General features: G+C 42.4%; 1 protein-coding gene across 13 annotated transcripts in view; it reads right to left on the bottom strand.

The window, feature by feature from the left end:
- GRIN2B (glutamate ionotropic receptor NMDA type subunit 2B) overlaps nt 1–22,877 on the bottom strand; it is a 298,063-nt gene that overhangs the window by 38,730 nt on the left and 236,456 nt on the right. For all 13 annotated transcript variants that reach the window (XM_081879276.1, XM_081879287.1, XM_081879286.1 and 10 more), the window contains 2 exons: nt 1,313–1,521; nt 551–722 (listed from right to left, as the gene is read on the bottom strand). In XM_081879276.1, coding sequence (XP_081735402.1) covers nt 551–722; nt 1,313–1,521 — 381 coding nt within the window. The remainder of the gene's footprint in view (nt 1–550; nt 723–1,312; nt 1,522–22,877) is intronic.

The raw sequence follows: 22,877 nt of genomic DNA, 5'->3' as shown, positions 1-22,877 counted from the left end.
CAGCTCTCCAGGGTTTCAGGCAGGGATGTCTCCCAGTGCTACCTGCAGATGTCAAGGGTTGACCCTGTGACTGAACTGTTGCCCACAGATTTAGAGACTTGGAGGAAGGTGGCAAAAATCCTTTAAACTTTACAGTTGTATATACTGGTGTTTCCCTTTGTGTTATTGCATGTCATACCTCGCATCACCTCCTCCATCAAACGCATGCTGAGAAATACTCTGGTAGTAAATGGACCACAAGCAGCAGAAAACAACACTATTTCTATTGCTCTTCATTTCCTGCTTGTTCCAGAAAATATTTTTTCTTACATTTGCTTTTATATTAAAAAAAAAAAACCATGTAAATATCATATAACTTCACAAATTTGCTTGGTGATAATTCCAAGATGATAATTTTCCCCAATGGCAAAATTCAAATTGCTACACAGATTTGGAAAGCATGACTCAATTTCTGCCCCAAGAACAAGTATCATCCGGCCATAGGGGAGAAATAATTCATTCAGTCTGTTGGTGAGCCTGTAAGTAAAAGCAGGTACCTTTCATGGCTTACCTCGCCTATCATTCCATTCCATGTTCCATTGATCTTCTTCCCATGTTTACCATTGGTTACCAAGTAAAGGTCATAGGTGAACTTGACAAACTTGGAGATTTTCTTGAGAATATCAATACAAAACCCTTTGCAACATTTCTTGGTGTACGCAGTCTCCTCATCCGTCTTGTTGCTAAACAGCCACAACAAAAAGTGATTAAGTGTAACTGATAAATGATATTTTAAAACTAAAAACAAAAACATATGGCCCATTTTTTTCCATCATGCTGCACTCAGAAAGTGGATTTAATCTTGAGAAATTCCATATGATCCTTGAAAAACACAGAACTACCATGTTTAGTTCCAAATTCAAACTTTGTGTGGCATTCTCAGCAGAAACTGAGTGTTATAAGCAGAAATTTTGAAAATATATTCTTGTCATTTTTCTGTTTTCATCTTCTTCCTTTTTTTTTAGACAAAGGTGCTAATTTCCAACAAAAATGTGATTTGGACAATTTTGATCTGTGCTAGAATTTAGAATTGTTGAAAATTGCCTACTGTTATCCCCTACTTCTTTCCTTGGCTACTCTCTCTATCATTCTCCATTACATCCCTAGCTGAAAACTCTGCTTGATGTTTTGCTGAATGAGCCAAGCTGATTGGAACGTTGAGTTAGTGGCAAGTGGCAACAAAGCCAGCCTGAGACAGTCCAGCTGGCTTTGCTGCTGTGGAGAGAAACATGCTAGGAGGAATCAGCTAGAGAAAGATCCTGTTGGCACTTACTCTGTCACATTTCTTTTTTGGCATGGGACAGTGTTTCTCATACAGGTACCGCTTAGGGGGTCCACATTTTCCACAATGACAAACGGTGCTTCTTCTAGGGTCACTATGCTGAGATGGTCATCCGCACGCTCCTCACTGTCAGGGTAAAGCTCAGAACGTGGCCACACATAATACTTCATCTTGAGACGCTTGTCCTTCCACCATCCCACCTGAAGCAATGGAAAAACAGAAAGAGATCATTGCTAAAACCATCACCCCCAAATTACAGTCCACATGGTCAGCTGAACTTTGTAGAAATACATGAAAACTGAAGGTCTGGATTAATTAATTTTAAAACTACTCACGAATCCCTGATCCAAAAATGAAGCCGGTCTTAATGAAGTAGCAACAGCATCCCATTAAAACCCACAGAAACAAAAAGCCTCAGCTGTTTCCCAAAAGACAAGCAGCGATGGGGCCAAACACACATGCACAACCCTCAGGAAGGTGTCACACAAACAAGAAGGCTTGGAACAGGGCTCAGAAGTAGATCTCAGTGCTTTGATCAGGTTCATATGGGAGTAGGTGATTATTGAGATTCCCTGGTCTTAGACCATTCAGGGCCTGAAACGTCAAAGTCAGCACCTTGAATTTAGAAACAAACTGGTAACCAGTGGAACATCAGAATAATAGGATCTAACTTGCAAACTCCGTTTAGAACTCTGGAAGCTGCTTTCTCAACCATCTTCAAAGGTAGTGTACATTACAATAATCTAACCTGGGAGCAACTAGGGCACATGGATAAATGGCCATGCCCAGTTTCTCCAGAAAAGGGAACAGCTGCAGATTAGCTTGAAGTTTTTAAGAAGATTCCTGGTCATGATGGCACTGTTCCCTGGACATCCAAGAGCAAAGCTGAATGCTGACTTTAAGAGGAATGTAACCCCTGCTTCTATGTGAAGTACTTGAATGGGATGTTACCACAGCTAACACCACGTTGCAAAGATAAAGGTTTTCCATGTTCCCTGGCTGAATTATTATTATTATACCTATTATACTTTTAATAAACACCCATTTAAGATTTTGCTACAAAAATGTAAAAAAAGGAAAAGAAAAAAGAATATATTGTTCAGTTTTCTGCAACACATGACAATATTTTAACAGGAAGCTTAAATAAGCTTAGTTTTATGCTACTATGTATGACATTATGAACTTTCATCTTCTATTAATACCCAAAGTAAGTTCCTGGGAACTTGACATTACTGTGTTTTCTACATTGAGTACAAGATATAGGGGAAAAAAATCTTTGAAATTGGTTCTGATCCATTCACAAGTTGACATTTTTAGGACTAATGCTCCTTGAGGTGCAATATTCCCCACAGAAATTCCAGAATACCTATCAATGATGCTTTCAGACATGAAAAGTCCTGCCTTTGTGCCCATTATTTCCATCACCATTGACACTAATTACTGCCTTGGTTAGCAGATATGAGACAAGAGGGCACAGGCTGAACAAACTCCCCTATATTTTGTGGCTGTGGCTCCCTCAACCTCCACCCACTGGGTTTTGGTCAAGGCAAGGTGAATAGGGGAGCAGTGTGGGTGGAAGACTAAAGTGAACTTTGGTTGCTCACTCTTTACCTGCTTTGTGGGCTTTAGTTCCTCATGCCTGTCAGTTCACCCTCTTCTACTATTGCATCTGATGTTTTAGAATCACTGGACAAAAGCACTTGTTATAGCCTCTTTGGATGTCAAAGGTTACGTCAGTATAATCAAGGATTTTGGGGTATTCTGAATTTAACAGCACCCAGATCATTAAATATTTATTGCTCATTTTAAAAAAACAATATCAAATTAAGGTTTTAAAAAGAGAGAAAGAATCCAATGTGGGCTTAGTAAACAAGTTATTTCAAGAAAGGAATAAAAGTCATTTACAGGCATAGGTGACCTGCTTACTCAGGACAGTGGCGTAGCGTGGGTTGTCAGCACCCGGGGCAAAGCAAGTAATTTGCGCCCCCTAACCCTAACCCCCAGATGTTGCGCCCGGTGCGGCCGGCCCCCCTGCACCCCCCACTCTACGCCACTGACTCAGGATCCCAAAGGGTTTACAGAGGACTTGAACAGTCAAATCCATAGGTATTACAAGAATTATGATAGGTGGGTCCGGCATTCTCCTGAGTAGACAATAAAATACATTGTAGTGTTATGAATTTTGGGTTTGTTTAGAAGCCTAGAAACTCATCTTGGCATATGTGTGCAGTGCGGAATGTGTTGCACAATGTATGGAGGTGATACTAAGTAAAACACTGCTAAAACCTTCAGTTGCTGGTGGAAAGTTTAAACACTTTGATGGATTTCCATGTGCACAAACCTCCATTACAGAATCCCACATGGGTGGTAGGTGCATCTACACATTTAACCACAGGGGCAACAGGAAGCCCCTATCGGTCTCTTTCACAACAACAGCACCAAGTTTTAGGTGGTGGGGCTGGTAAGACTCCCTTAGCCCTGACCATATAGTTGGGTCATATAGATGTTCTACAAAACCACATGGGATATTTTCAAGGACAAGCAAACATATAGTGGAAAACCGCAACTGTTAAATGCTTCACATGACAGGGGATGCTCCAATCTGCAGTACAAAGGGTGGTCAGAGTCTGTGCTAGCAGCTTTTGGCAAACATGGCAGTGTGTGCAAGCTGACACACTACAGACAAGGAACTTTGTGTGGCTACAATCCCTTCAAGACATCAGGCAAGTACCTCCAGATGGCTGAGTGAACATTTAAAGAGCATTTCTGTGTCGTAATGAGGTCTCAGAGTTTAAATGATTAAGGCAACATCCAGTCACCTGTCAACAGCAAACTATCAACTGAAGGAACCCAGAAATAAGTATTATTAGGCCAAGAGGTTCTGACTGCATGGTTACAATCCTATGTATGCTTACTTAGAAATAAGTGACTCGGAACTGAGTAGGGCTCACTACTGAGGATCTTGGTGTGAGAGACATTCCTTTCCTTTCTTTTTAGGGTATATCAGACATCACATCATTTTAGATGAGAAAAGCATAGCAAGGACATGAGTGCAGCAAACACAGCATTCTACAACCTGACATTCTGTTTGCATGCCTTTGAGAGGAGCAATGAAATATGAAAAAATCATTCCATTCCAATAAGCCTCATATCAACTGCCCAAAGTAGAGGGAAAGGGAAAGTTGTATGTGTGTGTTGGACCAGGTAAATACCACTGACACAAGTTAACATTTTGTATTTAAAATAACACTTTAGCACTTCTAACAGGCAGATTTGAGTCTCTAAATGTAGGCTACAGATATCATGTTAAAAACTCCTTCCTCAGAGAACTGGATCGGAGGAGAGGATCCCCTTTCGTTTTTGAGGTGAATAATGCATTTGCATGGATGTGAACATGCATGACTGACTCTTATAAATACAGGGGAAAGATCTGAGGAGGGAGGCACTGTGGAAGGGGGGAAATATCCAAAGTAGCATTTAATAATCTATGCAATTTGGAGGGTGCAATGTGTTACAAAGATGGCACTATTACTAACAGAATTAAAAGTCACATTTTTCAAGGCAAAGTAATTAAAAGCTAAGGCTTCCAATTAAAATAATAATGATAATTTTGAAAGGCTGTACAAACAAAAGAAAAGCATTCTGGAATCCCTGCAGATTTTGAGCTAGCAGTAAGTACATTGTTACAGCCATGGCTTTCGCACTGCACCAGCTCACCTTCTAATCGGTAACTCCCTGTGCAGTTCTTAGAAGTCACCCTTGTAAACCTGTAAACCTCCTGTTTAGGGAAGTACAGCTGGGAATGTCCCCTGTCTGAAACCCTTGAGAGCCCCTGCATTTCAGTGTACAGACAATAATGAGCTACATGGACCAACGTTCTGACTTGGCGTAATACAGCATAAGATTCCTATGGACCTGGAACTTTGGGGCCTTCGCAAAGAAAGCAGGTTCCCACAACATTTTTACATATGCGTGACTCATTTCATGCACTTGCACACATTGAACTGGTCTTCTAATTGTTCAGTCTGCCTAATCCAATAGTTATCACCCACTGGAAATCTCTAGATGAGCTGACTGAACTGGAACGAACGACAACTGGGCATGTGCTAAATCACTCACCAGACTGGTTCAGTTTGCAAAAATCCATTTGTGTTGATCTTAATATGTGCAAAAGGAATAACGAGAAGCACCCCCCAAGTAACTTTATTCATTGCCTGACTCATCCTGAGTACCCTGTTCAGTCAGTCAAGCTATGTTTTATGCAACCCAGTGGATGCTCTGCTTTTAGTTGGAAGCCCCTGTTGGCAGCATCTCTGCTATTCTTTATGTCTCCACTATTAGAGCCACACATCATCAAAGAGGTCAGCATGCAACAGTTGGAGAAGGAGTATGTAGAAAATCTGTTTACAAACACTTAGGGTAATTAATTAACCATGTTGGTCAAAGGAGATTAATATTGGTGGAAGCTTCGCGTGCAGAATTAATTAAAATGAAAGTGCTCCTTCACAAGCTTCAAGTTCACCTTTCAGCAGCACCTGGCAAAATCTCTCTTTTTCACTACACCTGCAAAACAGGTGATGGTTATTAATGGGCTTTAAATTTTGCAGAACAGGACAGCTACAGAGCTAAAGAGATTGCTGCTTCTTCACATTCGTATAGCACCTAACAAAGTGGATGTGCAGGAAATAAATGTCCTTAAGAGGAAATGTCATTATTTAGTTCTCATCTCTCACTTCTTTCAATAAAATAATCACTTCCCAGAAATGCATTCTCCATATCACCCCCGATTGACATTTATGCAACTCTTGCCAATTTGTTTAAAAGACATTAATTATGGGTTTCCTTATTTATTGCTCCATTTGCATGCTTTCTGCAGCTGCTGAAATCATGCCCTCTGACCTAATTAGCTGAGGAGTTTAACAAGGTAAGCTTTAAAAGCTTCTATGTTTAGCACAATGGATCAAATATAGTGGCACAAAAGTGATAAGGACTACAATAGTCATATGTGGTGCACCCTTAAATAATTCTTGATGTCTTTTGGTACCTTATGGCAAGCAAGCTCACAAATATTCCTGAAGACAGGCCATGTGGTTTCCTGTTCAGGATGGTAGAATCCTTACAAGTACTGAAAACTAATAGAGTTTAATCTATAATAAAGGCTTTGTTGACAGCATTCTTATACTGTGCTACATGCCCTCATGTAGATGTTCAAAGAGAATTAATGCTATCATTACTGCTTCACCCTGTGTAAAGTGGGGGTCTTCTGGTGATATATTGGAAGTCACAACTGGGCTGCATCAGTAGCCCTACTAACATATACATACATAGTAAGTAATTTAAAACGTAGATTTCATGTGGTATGCTTAAGCAAGGGTTGGTCTTCGATCTACAAGCTGAAGGCCTTTATGTGGAGTTTTCTCCAGGCATGTAATTCCTTTCCTAACGATTTTTTCCCCCTTGGATTTTCTTCTTGAGCAATATTTTTTGCTGAGCTTTCTTTCCTTTCACTCAAGTTTTTTCAAGCATGTTTTCAGCAGGAGGGGATCTTGCCAATCTACATCATGGCCTGAGAGACAGTTTAGCGCTATTACTGATTAGAAAAGTAATGAATTTGCTTGCTATACAGGAGAACTATCTAAGATCCACTGACCACTCTGTGAGGCAAAGGCACAGGTTATTTAACTAACAAGCAACCTGGGCAGTTCTGGGATCAGTCACTGCCTTAAAACTGCAGACCAAAGAGAATGGATGTTGAAGGCAGACTGTGGGCAAGGAAGAAAGAAGCATACAGGGTTACAAAAGAAAGCAGATTGCCTTTTTCAAAGTTGTTGTTTTTTTCTGAATAGAGCAAGGCCAGTAGAAAGATCCACTGGGGGGGGGGCGGGTCCTGTGGGAATAAGGAATATCTCCCCTCCCCCAAAAAAAATTACTTGCTACAGTGCCACGTTTAGGGAGTGCATTCTTGCTTCTGTTAAGTTTTCAGACAGAAAACACAGACTTGTTGCAAAAGCACTGCACAGACGGCCTGGGCACCTGACCGTTTTTTTCAGAGTTCTGCAACAGACTGCTCAAAATCCAGTAAAAAAAAGAAGCAGCATTTTTAAAGGCTCACTTATTTATATATTTATATATGAAAAGAACATGCAGCTGGATTGTGCCTACTATTTCTGTGACCTTGGATAAGCTGTTTAACCTCTCTGTCACTCATTTTCCTCATCTGTAAATTGGGAATAGCAATTCTCAGTGCATCAAAGATAATCTAATCAATGTTAATGCATCAAAACAGATGTCTCGGGTGACAATATCCTAATTAACAGATTCCTTGACTTAAGAAGGTAGCGCTGTGCATTTAAAGCAAAATTACCAAAAAGAAAAAGAAAGCAGCGTTAATCTTGTAAATGGGCACCCTTCCCAAGTAACTTTGTGTAAATCTGTAAATTCCTATTAGTGGCAAGAAGTTCTCAGCATTAATTTTTAAAAATACATTTCTAGCTTCTTGCTTTTTTCAGATAATATATTGAAACAGTGGTGGCAGTGTGTCTTAATCGATCAGAATCAGGAAGGCAACTAGTATGCATTGGAAGTATATTTTCTTTGATTTCAGATTTCACATCATCTAAGCCTATTTCATGGTTTTGAGAGACTTAGCACATGCTTTAAGCATTTTCTACCAGAAGGGTTCTGGGTCTCATGCTCACTCGAGGGAAGAGGAAAACTCGGGAATCATTTCACAAAGCCGACTTCTTTGTTTGGCACTATGTGCCTGAGTGAGCAAGCTTTTTGCGTGGACAGGCGGAGTCCCCAGATCCCGCGCGGTCCCCCCCCCCCGTCATGTGGAATAACGACTCAAGACAATGTGCTATGGGATTAAATTGGCCACAACTTTATTAAATTTCAAATGTGGGTAGACCTTGGCTCAGGCATTGGCCGTTCTCCCTCCCCAGTCCCCAGCTGGGGACCTAGGGAGCATCAGGGTTATCCAGTGGGGGGGGGAATGGGCCGGCTCTGGAGAACATATGTTCAAGCAGAGATAGCCACCCCCGTTACGACACCACCACAGGGGAGAGCAATGATGACCTTTCAGCGTACGGTCAAAGCCTCCCTTCAGAAACCCCTTTAACGGGGAACCCTGGTATCGCCGCTGCAAAGAGGAAGATGGACTAAAGGATTCCGCCTAAGGCCTGATACCGCCAAAGTTGTGACGTTTTGCTACAGGAAAGGCGAAACCTGCCAATGCAGGGAAATTCCTTTCCGGCCCTTTAACAGCAACCTTAACATAGCAGCGCCCACATACCTGTGAAGAAAAGTTAACCTGCAAAACCTGTGAAGAAAAGTTAACCTGCAAAATAAGACATTAACTGAGGTGGGTAGGGTGGGAGAAGCTCTGGAGCCAAGTGAGGATTCCCAGGTAAGATCCTCCCTCTATTGTGTGGGCAGGTAATCCCTCCCCTACCTGGCCTGGTCTCCTTGGCAACGCTTCCCCCAGGTGGGATTGGACAACTGACTGAGGTAGGCGGAGACCTCCAGGTATCCCACCTGAGGGAAGGCAAAGCCAAGCCTATGCTGTTGGAGCCGCTCCAGATCTAGGGGCTGCACGCGTCCACGCAAAGGGCGCCCCCCGTTTTAGGTGGGGAGCGGTCATTACAGTTGCAGTTAAGTGTATGCCTGTGTCACAGAACTGCTCCCTCTCATACATTTTCTTGGAGGCTTGACTTAAATCATTCCTCTGGGTCTGCCTCAAAGATAAATAGCTGCTCCTCACTTCACCCTGGTAAGAAGCACCTGGGAAAGGCTACACTTCAAGGCAGACCTTAGACCTCTAGTCTCTCTGGGCACTGAGTCTTTTCCACCTCTCTCTATCCTGCTCCTCTTAAATCAGGATTGAACATGATGTTTAGACATAGGGGCAGGGCAAGAGTGAGCTTCCAGCAGCACACCAGTCTAGATCACGCATATATTTATTTATTTTGTGTGTGTGTTTGGGTGTGAAATAGCTTTATCTAAAACTGTTTAAAGAGGTTTGCCATCTGCCTGCCTCTGTAACACAGTTGGGATTTCAAAAGAACACCGTGGACCAAGATGACAGTTTTAAGAACATTCAGAATGGAATCTTTCTAACCACTGTGGCATGTGCAGAAGTGTTCCTGTTGTTGTTGTTGTTGCTGCTGCTGCTGCTGCTGCTGTTGCTGTCATGGCTAACATTTTATTCCTCCCAACTTCAATCGTAGCATGGACATCCCAAACACTTTTGATTCTTCCCTGCCCCGCCCCCCCCCCCATTTCCTTGTCTGATAAACAACAATTATGGTATGGTGGTGGCGGCTGCTGCAGGGCAGCACTTCTTGTTTTGCCTCAAGTGGCTAAATGGAACATGCCACCCCTGCTTTCAGAGTTCCTCAAGCAGAGAGTGTGAGTACTGTGTTCAGGAGGGGAGCCAGGACTTGTCCTTCACCCAGATCTCAGTAATACATACCAGGTATAGCACCTCATCCATGATCAAATCATGGAAGATAGATGTTTTATAATGTGCCAACCTGGCAGATGATCAGTGTCTCAAAATAATATCCAACATTCATGACCACATTTGCAAATCTTACACATCACTTGTTATAGTCCATCCTAATCACACGTCCATTTCTTGGTTACTGATTTTAGTGATAGTACCTATTTTACAGGATATGGAATCAAAGCACAAAATCTCTCCATGTTCTGACTAGTCTAATTTTGAAGTGCTCTTTATCCAATCTCATTTTCTTTCCTCTAATATTCTATTCATTTTGGAGTGTGCTTTTCCCCCTTTTCTTTTAACATTTTAAATCTGACAGCACATCTACCTTTTCACCAATCTATAATGACCACCTTTGTCACCACCCGCAAATCCTACCATGTACACTTCCCCCAAATAAGGCAAACAGTTTCCCCCTAGTCCCTCCTCTTTCACATCCATATGCTACAATAAATAATCTGCACAGCCCATTGACTTTGTATCGGGCACTCAACAATCTATATAAACATTTGTTACTACTCAAAATAAAAAAACTCTCCCAAATGTTTTTAAGTAATACACAACAAACATAAGAGAAGAGAATGTGTGCAGATAGCATGCAAAGTATTGAATGAGGATAACAAGGCACAAAGGCAAAAGAAAATTCTACAGAGAAGTGCTGGCTCAAGGACATCCAACATGTCTGTGGAAGAATCAGTAAATTGATCATCTCCTGAATACTCTAGGAACTGCCATTTCCAAGTTGAAATTTCATGCATGGTGTTATCCAAAAGTGCAATATGTCTACCGGCTGTGGCCTTATCCATCTATGCAGAGCACATACATTTTGGGGAGATGTAGTCTGCATATGTGGCTTGATACATATCTTGCCTACAGATAAGTATGTACATTCGGGAGTTCAAATATATTTGCATTTATAAATATCTTTAAAGTTCTCTTTGCTTATTTCGATAACGAATACCTGCCAAGTGTTTGATATACTCTGGTTTCACCTCAGATTGTTTGATATCCAGTTTTCAACGTATCTGATATCTTACGGTATTTAGAGTTTGGCATACAACAACAAACTGGAGACTGAAGCTGGAAGGCACAAATCTCACTCCAGAAACTAAGTGGAACAAATGTTAAGTCTATGTGACATGGAACTGAATGTGCCAAACATGGAGAAGTTATCTGTGAAAGTTACCTCTTAAATTGCAGAGGACTATATATATTTCCCCATAAAAAGATCACGAAGAGCAAAAGAAAGCTGGCTGGCATCATGCTATATGGCTCTCTCCACCCTGTTCAGAACTAACAGCAATGTACAACATATTACAAGTCCCTCCTCAGAACATGGCATCTCACATGGTGTGAGCCTCTTCACATTTAGTCAGAAGTAAGTCCCAAGTAAGTATGCAGCCTTAGACAATGAAACTGGGATTTGGCTGGAAGGGAATGCTACCCAGGACTTTACCGACATGGATACAGATAGAATGCAGATAGGTTCTGACAAATTACTGAATGGTGTCTTAAACAGTCAAAAAACATTCCCTTAAATGCTAACCAGCAACTATCTAAAAGACCCTGTCCAAGTCTAAATTACTTTTTGAATTTTGAGTCCAAATTTAAGAATTTAAATCCAAATTCATAAATTTGAAATTAACAGATTTTGCAAGTCTACATTTAAAGAAAAACAGCTCAGATACATTTAAAAAAATCTTGCAGCATTTAAAAAAACCCCAGAAGAGAATAAATAGTTTATATGCTGAGTTTAATTGCTAATGTCAGAGAGACAGCAAGTGATGGATGAGAATGGATGCCACAGATAAAGACTGTATAGGAGGATAACAATTCAATAGCTGTTGTAAAGAGTTGCCTACCTAAACATTTGAAACTCCAAGAGGTTGTTATGGAAACATCAAGTTCCACAAAAAATTCAAAATCCTGCTGATAGAAATTATCTTTCCCCCCTTTTTATCCCCATCACATATTGTTCCCTGGGAACAGAAACTTTCTTCTTTAGTGCAGACTATTCCAGCAGAAGACCCTTACATAGTCAATGCACTGAGAACAGTTTCTTCAGGGGTGGCCTGTGGGGACTAATCTTGGGAGCAAAACAAGAGGAAGCAAAAGAGGTCAGAGTTTTGTTGGCAGCGGGTGGGAGGGGTGTGTGGATTGCAGTGCAGCATCTTGCTAAGGGGCAAAAAAGACACAAGTCTTTTTTACAGGTAAATGTCAACATATAAAAAATTGTTCCCAAATCTATGCATATATACAAATATGCCAGAAAAAGACTCATACTGAGTGAAGACACCAGTTATAGATTTACAGAAGTCAAACACTTTGAAGGTCAACTCTGTTTAGTCATAGATTTTTCTTTTCACTTAACCGTTCATCAGTATTAGTATTTTTCAGCCCAACAAGCTACATCAGTTTGCAGATATATAAAATACACAGAGTCTTGTGTAAGCTATAGACACAGCCAAGCAGAATTTTCTCCCAGGCTATGAGGAACCATGTGCTGCTGGGAAGATAAGTTCCCCAAGGTTTGCATTAAAAATCAGATATGATGTATGACCTAAGTGTTCATAACCTCTACAAAGGTAATGCAAAGGCAAATGTTCCGTCTGTCCTTTGTCAGCTTTGCTAAAATGTTACTAATATGCAAGGGAAGCCAAAGAGCGGAACTAATTAATTACTGAAACGCAACTTGTTTGTACATCTGGAAGTTCTCTGCTCAGGAGTAAAATATTTGGGGCACTCTCCAACCAAAAGAAAGTGCATTTAATTCTCATAGCATTTAGTGAGAGATTTAAGCAAGTACTCAGCTCTTCTCCATTGTCATCAATGAGACAAATGTTTGAGTTTGGATGTCTTTTATGTATGCATTTGAGTATATGTGAATGTATGAAACTGCTTAGTCCCAAACTACTGGATCTACAAAGCATTACAATTATTTAATCATGCACACTTGGTTTTATTTTTATTTTGCTAAGAGACACAAGGGTCCAGTCATTAAGTAAGAAATACCATTCATTCCTTTCTCTGATATGCATCCTATAGTAAACTTTGCATATTACTTACTTAATTATTTTATATCAGCCTACATAAGAAATAAGCAGATGTCAAGGGATGGACAAACTGTATCATAAGAATGTAAGAAGAGCCTTGCTGGCCAATCTAATCCAGAATCCTGTTCTCATGGTGGCCAACCAGATGTCCATGGGACCATCTCAGGCCTGTGCAAAGCATGTCTGAATCCTGGGGCAGGAGTCTCGTTAGAGTAAAGTAATAAACTTAAAAATAAAAGCAGCTGATTCCTGCTTAGCCCTCTGAGGCCTGGGGAAAGTGTACCTAGATCCCCACCCCCCAAACGAGCCTGGGAAGCCTGCAAGCTCAGTCACAGCTTTGTGACTTGGGCCTGTTTGCCTTTTACCTAAACCCAGGGGAGGCTGTCTATTAGGGCAAACGGGGAACTGTCCATGAACCTCAGTCTGCCTTCAGTCAGCCCCCACCTGCCTGCTTTCTTACTTTCAGTCCAGGGGGTGGCACTAGCTGTGTGCTTCCTCTTTCTTCGTCTCAGAGTCACTCTTGTAGAACTTAGCTGGGAGGAGCATTAGTTAGGTCTGACAGTCATTGGCTCTGACTCCACCAATTGTTGACTTTTCTGTGACTTTTCTTCCCTACCAGTCCAAATAGGCACTACCTAAACCAGCGTTGTGGGTTAAACCACAGAGCCTAGGACTTGCCAATCAGAAGGTCGGCGGTTCGAATCCCCACAATGGGGTGAGCTCCCGTTGCTCGGTCCCTGCTCCTGCCAACCTAGCAGATCGAAAGCACATCAAAATGCAAGTAGATAAATAGGTACCACTCCGGCGGGAAGGTAAACGGCGTTTCCGTGCGCTGATCTGGTTTGCCAGAAGCGGCTTAGTCATGCTGGCCACATGACCCAGAAGCTGTACGCCGGCTCCCTTGGCCAATGAAGCGAGTTGAGTGCCGTAACCCCAGAGTCGGTCACGACTGGACCTAATGGACAGGGGTCCCTTTAAAAAGGTAAAGTAAAGGTACCCCTGCCCGTACGGGCCAGTTGTGTCCAACTCTGGGGTTGCGCGCCCATCTTGCTTAAGAGGCCGGGGGCCAGCGCTGTCCGAAGACACTTCCGGGTCACGTGGCCAGCGTGACAAGCTGCATCTGGCGAGCCAGCGCAGCACACGGAAACGCTGTTTACCTTCCCGCTAGTAAGCGGTCCCTATTTATCTACTTGCACCCGCGGGTGCTTTCGAACTGCTAGGTTGGCAGGCGCTGGGACCGAGCAACGGAAGCGAACCCCGCCGCAGGGATTCGAACCGCCGATCTGATGATCGGCAAGTCCTAGGCGCTGAGGTTTTACTCACAGCACCACCTGCGTCCCTCAGGGGTCCCTTTACCTAAACCTAAACCTACATTTACAGCCCACTTCCAGCCTTCCTATTTCCACCTCCCTACATCTCTGTCAAGGCTCTAAAAGAATGATTAGGGTTACAAAAACAACAAAGATGGATCTTTAGCAGCTACAACCTTTATTAAAAACAAACCAGAGCCTGTTCTGTATTCTTCCACGCTTGTTTAAACCTTAGTGAAGCATTTAGAGGTACAAAACCCCACTTATGGAACAAGAATGGTTGTTTGCCTGCTAAGTCCTTTGCAAAGCCAATCACTGTGCCATGTACAATAATGTCACACCTTTTGTTTTATTTTCTCTGGCTTATCCACTTATCCTCCAGTTAACGATTGGGCAATCAAAGCTATATAAATTGCCTGTATTTCCTCTTGGGGATTTCAACAGATTGCACCCACTCTCATAAAGTTATTATAAACTTGCTACAATACATGATCAGTTTAATAGACAAAGGGAATCCTTCCCCATGCATGCCCTGGGCCTTTGGAGACTCTAGGGTCTTTGTCACAGCTCCTTTTGTGTAGGCTCTACCAATGCCTAATTCTATATCTTTTAACGCACTGCACGTTGCTTAAAAAGCTTTCCTACCTATCATATTTCCTTTTCTTTAAAAAAAAATGCTGGATTTTAATAGATGCACATATGAAGTGTTCTTGACTAAAGTAGTGATTTAAAGAGCTCGAAGAGCCTTTAGGAGAAATGTATACAATATTACTACTGTGCAGCATTGTTGAAGGTTTAGAAAGGAACAAGGGTAGGATAAAATATAACTTTGATTTAAAGATACAGATATGTTGTCATAAAAGGAGCTCAAAAAGTCAATGAAGAAACCTGTATGAGCAGAGTTTTTATTTCTTATTGCTTTCATTTGTACCTCGGAAGCTTACATCATATGAAAGACACTGCTTAAGACGCTAGCCACTTTCTTTATGCATTTGACAGTCTCTGATTAAACTCCTGGATAATAACCTTGTAAGGCAGAGCCAAACTCACAGAAGTACAGGGTGTTCTTATCATTGCCTCCCAAAAATAACTCCTTGCCAATAACAGTCAATCAATTCAGCCTCTGCCAAAGAACACTTGCAGTTGTCCCCACATCGGACAACTGCTGACTATGTTTGTCCACGTTACTGGAGGGCTACATGGCACCCAAAATAGATGGCAGCTACAAATGTGGACAAATCTCATTGAACGTACTTGTGGTTTGCAACGGTGGATTAGTATCCCCACCCCAGTCAGTACTGGGCAGCTTGGTCTAACCATATTAATCTCTCACAATGCCCCAGAAGAATGTTATGTCAGGGTGGGAAATATAAATGGTGGCTAGGCCCAACTGCCCAGCACCGCTCAGACTGCTGGGTCAGAAAAAGGAAGGCAAAGGCGGGTCTTAGGTAGGTATCAGCACTGAGCTGTGCCAAAGTGCTGAAATTGACCCTGCCAATCCAGGGGATAAGGGCTACTGATATCAACAGAATGAATTTGTCACAATTAACGTGTCCAACTTATTTCAACAACACTTAAATTAGGACTAAAGTTTGCTAGATTAGGGCCTGTACGTATAACAATCCAGTGAATTTCCTTCTGCAAACTTTGTTTTTGAAACCCGATGTTTGCATTTGTCAAACCCCAGGTTTTCCAGAAGTTCATAATAAAGCAAATTCATAAACCAAAATCTGGTCTCAAATCTATCAACAGAAAATAGTCTACTCAAAATAACGTTCATTTCACAGCCATTTCAATCACATCCAAATGGGTTGTTTCGATTCATTAATTTTGTTTTGTGTGTTGTTTATGTGAAGTGGCAAATAAGGAATAAATAAGAACGTCTCACTAAACCTCAAAACTATGTCGTGCAAAAGGAGACCCAAAGGATTAAAAGACCAATTTGCGGGTGATCAGAGATTAACAGTGCAATCCTGTACATGTCTTCTTTTTCTTTAGAAGAATTTCATTTATAAACAGAAGGAATGACAAAAAGGGAACAAAATAAAGAAAAAAGTGAGTGAGCGTGAAGAAGGGGGGGGATACTCAGTTACATTTCCATACACTAGAATACAGATGTCTATAATCTTCAATCCTGCACATGTCTAATCAGATGTTAGTCTTTCTGAGTTCAGTAAGGCTTGCTCGAAACACACTAAAGTAGGTGGCAAATGTCATAGCTCAGTGGCAGAGCATAGTCCCTGGTTCAATCCCAAACATCTTTGGGTCAGTTGGAAAGAGACCCCTGCCTAAAATCAGGGACAGCTACCAGTGGTGTTGCATGTGTTGACAGCACTTGGGTCAAGGCAAGGAATGTGCACCCTAACCTCCTTGTGGGTCTTGCATGGGAGGCAACAGGCGGGCTTCACTGTACCCCTGTGGCAGCTGCTCCTCACAGAGGTTGCCTTTTGGTCCTGCGTTCATCCTCCCATCTCAGCGAGCTCCCGGCGGGAGCAGTGGCTGGAACTCCTTGGCAGGCTTGGCAGCATCCCAGCAACACCTGAGACACAGCTGCAGAAGGCCAAGTAGGAGGATGGCAGAGAGAAGGGCTGAGGTACCAAATGCAGCCCTTCCCAGTTGCCTCTCCTCGGCCACACAGTGCGAGGACAGTCACCAGCAGGTCCCAAACAAGAGATTGGCTCTCCTCCCCCAAGCATCTCCCCCAAGGACACAGGCCAGGGGGGAGACCCCAGGGAAGGATCGATATGGGCCAGGAAAAGTCCGGGCTCCGACCGGCCAAGTTCCACCCAGGGGCACAACTGGCCACAAGGAGAAGAAGGCGCTGCCACAGATCCGAAGGCCCATCCCAGGTGTGGCTTGCCTCCCTGCGGCTCTGGAAGGCAGCAGCCATTCAGCCTCGGCAAGGCAGCCTGTTGTGGGGGGCACAGGTTTGTGCCCCCTCAGAATTCTGCACCTGGGGCCATGGCCCCCCTCACACACACACACCCATGCTATGCCACTGAGAGCCACTGCCAGTCAGAGAAGACAATGCTAAGTTTGATGAACCGATAGTTGCAGATAGATGGAGCTAGATGGACTGATAAAGCAACTTTCTTTTTTTCTGTGTTCCTATCAATCTGATGTATGGCTCATGCCATCTTTTTTCTTCTTTTCTTCTTTTGCTTTTTGATGCCTTAGCTTTCTTAGCTTCTTTTTTCTTAGTTTCTTGGGGTACTAAGAAATAGCTGGCTGTGTTTTAAAGGCTGAGGCCCTCCTTGTATTGTATGACTGTGTTTTATTCATGTTTCATTATAGTTTTAAATTGCTTATTCTACTCTACCCTGGGGTAGATCATTCATGAAGAAGGGCAGGCTAAAAATATTTTAAATAATACATAAATAGCAAAATGAATCAGTGAAACGAGGTTGGGGGAGCCATTTCAAAACCCATTTCTCCCTGAATTACCAGATCAGTTTCATGAATTTTGGACTGAACTGGTGTTTCCCACCAGCTCTAGCACAGGGCCTTCAAATACAGTGTAAGGGAGGGAGAGGCATATTTGAGCTCAATATCTAGAAATTCAAATTCTGCAGACATTTGGGGGGAAACCAAACCATCTGGTAAATTTCTTTACAAGGATTTACACTGGCCAATTCACCTGCTAGTTTCACAAGGGAGATTTATAACAAATCTTTAGACAATTCTCTCCCCTTAAGTCAGTAAAAGCTAAAATGCATGTATGGTATACTCTTGGTGAGTTTAGAGAAGTGAGACTGTAAAGAAGGAGCCATCTTATAAACCAGGGATTGCAGGAAATGCAAGCTATAGGGAGAAGGAACAAATCAAGAGATGGTTAATGGGACCTTTAATTGGGAAAGGCTGGCCAAGCCAGCTTATGGTAAGTCATTTTAACTTAAGACAAATACTTATAAAGCCAGCTGATATAAATATATCAAGTCATATTGCTAATGTTGGGGTTTACATTACCTTTCCCTTATATTTCTTCCAATCAAAACCAATATATATAATTGGTATCATGGCAGCTGCAGAAAGAGGGCTATGGAAAGCCTAATAGAACCAAAGGACAAGAGCATCTGTCTGTGTATGAAAAGGAGCTGGAGAAGCAAGGAAACTGGAGGCATTTGGTCAGTGGCCTGAAGATGTCAAGGACACAGGAGATTGAATTTGACATACTGATTTGAGCAAATCAAGCCAAACTTGGACTGAAGATTACCTTAACTGCTTGAGACAATAGTAAGTATCTACTTAGGACAAAGGTGAATACTGGCCCTCTAAGGAACAACTGCACGGCCCTCTAAGGAACAACTGCACTGCCTTTACTCAAATCTGTGCTTATTTAGTGCCAACCAAGCCAGGTGCATCTGCACAGGATGAGCAATTGGATGCCTTTATATGAAGTGGCAGCCCCCACAGCATGAGGATGGTAGCTGGAGAGGCAAGGGCCAAGGGTCCCCTGTCAAAATCTGACTAGCACACAATGGTGTAAAAAGACCAAAAGTAGCTGAAATCTGTGGAATCCAGCAAGTAACCTGTTTTACTCATATACTTCTAAACAACAGCATTTTACACAGAATTTTGCATGTCATCTGCATCACAAAATGCTGCCGAACGTCAGGCAGCAACAGAAAGAATACACTGGTGCACTGATTAAGCAGTGCAAACAACCGCATGCCGCAATTTCATCCTTTTGAAGCTGCTGCAGAAAAGCTCGTTTATCCACAAGAATGCTGTGTTGCTATTCTGTGTCGTCTTGAGAGGGCTCTGATCTCCTTCTGCAACAAACCACAAGGCCTCTTCCCCTACCAACCATAAAATTGTTCAGAACATATAACTTCTAGCAGTGACTGCATGTTATGGAACTGTGCAGACCTTTCTGAAGCCAAGGGTCTGAAAAACAGCCCACGAAGAAGTGATTTATCTTGTCAGGTAAAAAAAAGCCCATATGTACTTGGCTGTCCTGGAGTCATATTCCTGTTTTAGCACTGGGTAGGGTTGCTATATTTCAAAAAGTGAAAATCCACAAAAGCTGTTGAGCTTTTTGAACTATTTTTAACGGAATTCGCCAAAGTCTACACTTTTGACATGGGTTGCTATACACCTGGATTTTCAGCAAATTCTGCCCAGACACTGTTTGCAACTGCCAAACCCCAGTTATGTCCAGGAAATTCTGGACGTACGGCAACGCTACGACTGGGCTTGAGAAGTATTGACTACTCTTCCAACAGCCCACCTGAATGCAGAATCAGATCCCAACAGAGTGCAGGGATGGAGCTGCCAATTGGTTGGGAGGGGGGATGAGAGGAAGAAGAAGAAGTCCCCTTATGTGCATGCAAGTCCTTCTGCACATTTTTTTTTAAAAAAACTGTTTAGATGTGCCCATTTTTCTCATAAGGAAAACAGGGTTGGAAACATTTCCAGTGTGGCAAGGAAAATTTAAGAGAATTAATTAATAAAGGAAAATCAATATGTTTTGCTTAGGGTTGACTAAACGGTGTATAGTGTGACATGTGCTCTGTACCTGAACATTAATACCACAATAGCAGAAATACAGTCCAAATCAATAGACACTGAGAACACAGAGTCCTCCCACTGAAAAGCTGACAATCAGGTTACCGTAATTTCAAGAACTGTGCCTGTAAACACATAAAAATAAATGCAGGAGCTTTGCATTGCAGGAGCATCTGTAAATGCTTCTCATATGGAGATAAATCCATGGGATGTGAAAGAGGGAAGAGATAGATTCAATCACCATCCTTTTTTACACATACTGTAATCTCCCCTTGAATACGCAAAAAAACCCCTGCTAAGAATAACAACTTCCAAAGAAGATTTCAAGAGTTCGCATTTGGCACAACAATGAGAACAAGTGCCTTGGGATGAAAGCTCTGTGACTGGCAACAAGCTACTTCAGGCCAAATCTTCCAGTAGCAAGAGGTTCAGGAGGAGGGCAACAAAGGAATGAGTTTAATCCATCTCAGGAACCTTGATTCCTGTCTACAGCTGATCAATTCTGACCTGGGGCATCCACACTGGGTTCTGCTCTGCTAGTTTTTCTCAGACACTGGAATTTTCTTCCAGTTAGGGATCACTTAAGGGATGTCCTAGCCATATAATCTCATACCAGTAGAATCCGCTCGAGTTTCCGACATAGAAATTTGACAAGAGGCATTGTTTTACGTGGGAAATTCCTAAATAAACTGCTTAAGACATAACACAATGAGAGAAGGCAGTGGAAAGAGGAAGCCGTATTCTGAAAGCATGCCAGGGCTTTTTTTTCCAGTCGGAACTCACTGGAACTCAGTTCCGGCACCTCTCCAGTGGGTGCCATTGCCATTATAAGAGAGCAAGGGAGGAACTCGTGGTGAGTTCCAGCACCTCTTTTTCTATAAAAACAGCACTGCAACATGCCAATGCTGAAAGTTTAGCTGGACAGGGCTACACAGTTTCATCACACACAGTTCCACAATACAGACTGTATTCTTTCCATTGCCCTGTTCACCCCTTCTACGATCTCATATTGCTCTCATTGGAAGAAAGTGCTCTATACCTTCAAACATGGTCTCCAAGAATCACCATTTGTGACACTGCAATACTTCATTATTTCTATATTTCTATACCACCCTTCATTCAAGGATCACAGGGCAGTTTACAATATAAAAAGGCAAAAATATGTAACATAGTAACAAACAGAAACAATAACTTCCCCCCAACACAAAGGCCATAGAATGCTTAATTAGCCAAAGGCTTGGGAGAACAGGAATGTTTGTCCTGGTGCTTAAAGATATGTCCGGTGAGCCTCCCTGGGGAGAGCATACCACAAACATGGATCCACCGCAAAAAAGGCCTGTTCTCATGTTGCCACCCTCCGGACCTCTCATGGAAGAGGCACACAAAAGAAGAGCCTCAGATGAATATTGTAGGGTCCAGGTCAGTTCATATGGGGAGAGGTGGTTCTTTAGTAATTGCGGTCCTGAGCCGCTTAAGACTTCATAGATAAAAACTAGCACTTTGAATGGGGCCTGGAAACTCGTTTGCAGCCCGTGCAGTCAGGACAGGATTGGTGCAATATGCTCAAACTGTTTTGCCCTGGTGAGCAACCTGGCTGATGAATTTTGCACTTGACAAAATCAATTTCATAGCATCCCCTGCTATTTTAGTCCATTCTCCCTACCCCTTAGGCCACATATATATGCACAAACAGACAGAAACCCTGTCCATGTGCCTCAGCTATGGTTCACAGTGTCTGTTCCTAATAGTCTCTTGCTAACTCCCATCTCTAATACGAGGATTTCCGGTGCCTTTCAGCCTGCCATTCCAAACTGTTGTAAACAGCTTGTTCATTATAATTTCCACCTGCTATTCGAATCAAAATCATTTATTTATCTTATGTTTTTTAACCCTACCTTTATTTTCCAGTTTCCCAAGACAGCTTACAACACAATTTAAGGTCTTCATACTATTTGTTCACATCAACAACACTACAGCAGAGTTTGCTGTCTACTCCCTTCACTTTGTGTTCCTCCTTCATAGGATGCCTTTGTCAACCCACTAGCAGAGCAGGAAACTCTGAGGGAGCCTCAGGTTACTGAACTTGTTACTGCATTGTGGAGAAAAGGTGAAGCATGAACATCACAGAAGTGCAGCTTGCTTCTTTAAATGTAGGCAAAGTGGATATGTTCACATCACTCTTACTCTGCATCCACTGCAGTCCCACTGCTAGTTTTTGAAGTCACATTTACACAATGTTAGCCACAATCCATATTGACCCTATAGTTTCTTGAGAAATACTGCTGTTTGGCATGTTTTCCTTTCCTCAAACCAGCTTCAATCTGCCTAGAAAACTGGATGAAGAGTAAGTGATCATGTGAGCATACTCCAACAGCAGTTATGCATGCACAGCTTAACAAATAGGAAAGTGATGCCCAACCTGGTGATAACAGAATATATGGTGTAAGGAGGGAGCTACAGCTCAAGATAGGAAAAGAGGTAGTAAGGGAACACCAACTACTTAAAATAAATTCAAATCTCCAGGGCCTGATGAGCTGTATCCAAGGGTACTAAAGGAGCTTGTGGATGTAATCTCAGAACCTTTGTCTATGATCTTTGAGAAATTTTGGAGAACAGGTGAGGTCCCTGAAGACGGGAGGTGGGCAAATGTTGTCCCCATCTTCAAAAAAAATGGAAGCACCCAGGTAACTACAGACCAGTGAGCTTGACATTGATACTAGGAAAGGTCCTAGAACAGATAATTCAACAGTCAGTCTGTGAGTACTTAGAAAAGAATGCTGTGATTACTAAGACCCAGCATGGGTTTCTCAAAAATAAGTCATGCCAGAGGAATATCACTTCTTGGTGGATACAGAGAATGCTGTGGGCATAGTGTATCTTGATTTCAGTAAGGTTTTTCAGTAAGGTCCCCCCATGATATTCTTGCAGAGAAGCTGCTAAAATGTGGGTTGAACGAGGTAACTGTTAGGTGGATTTGTAGCTGGTTGACTGACCAAACCCAAAGAGTACTTGTCAGGGTTTCTGGGAGAAGTGAGGAGATGGCAGAGGAGACGGAAAGCGAGTGGGAGGAGGGAGAGAGAGACGAGGAAGAAGATGACGGAATTCGAAGGGAATCTATGAGCCTAAGCAGTGAGTCAGAGGATTCCCAAAAGGGAGCTAGCATGATCAGGCGAAAAGCA

This window comes from Podarcis erhardii (genome assembly GCF_964252035.2).
Source record: "Podarcis erhardii genome assembly, chromosome: 10".
In the NCBI taxonomy this organism is placed as follows: domain Eukaryota; kingdom Metazoa; phylum Chordata; class Lepidosauria; order Squamata; family Lacertidae; genus Podarcis; species Podarcis erhardii.
This window is presented reverse-complemented; position numbering and strand designations above follow the sequence as displayed.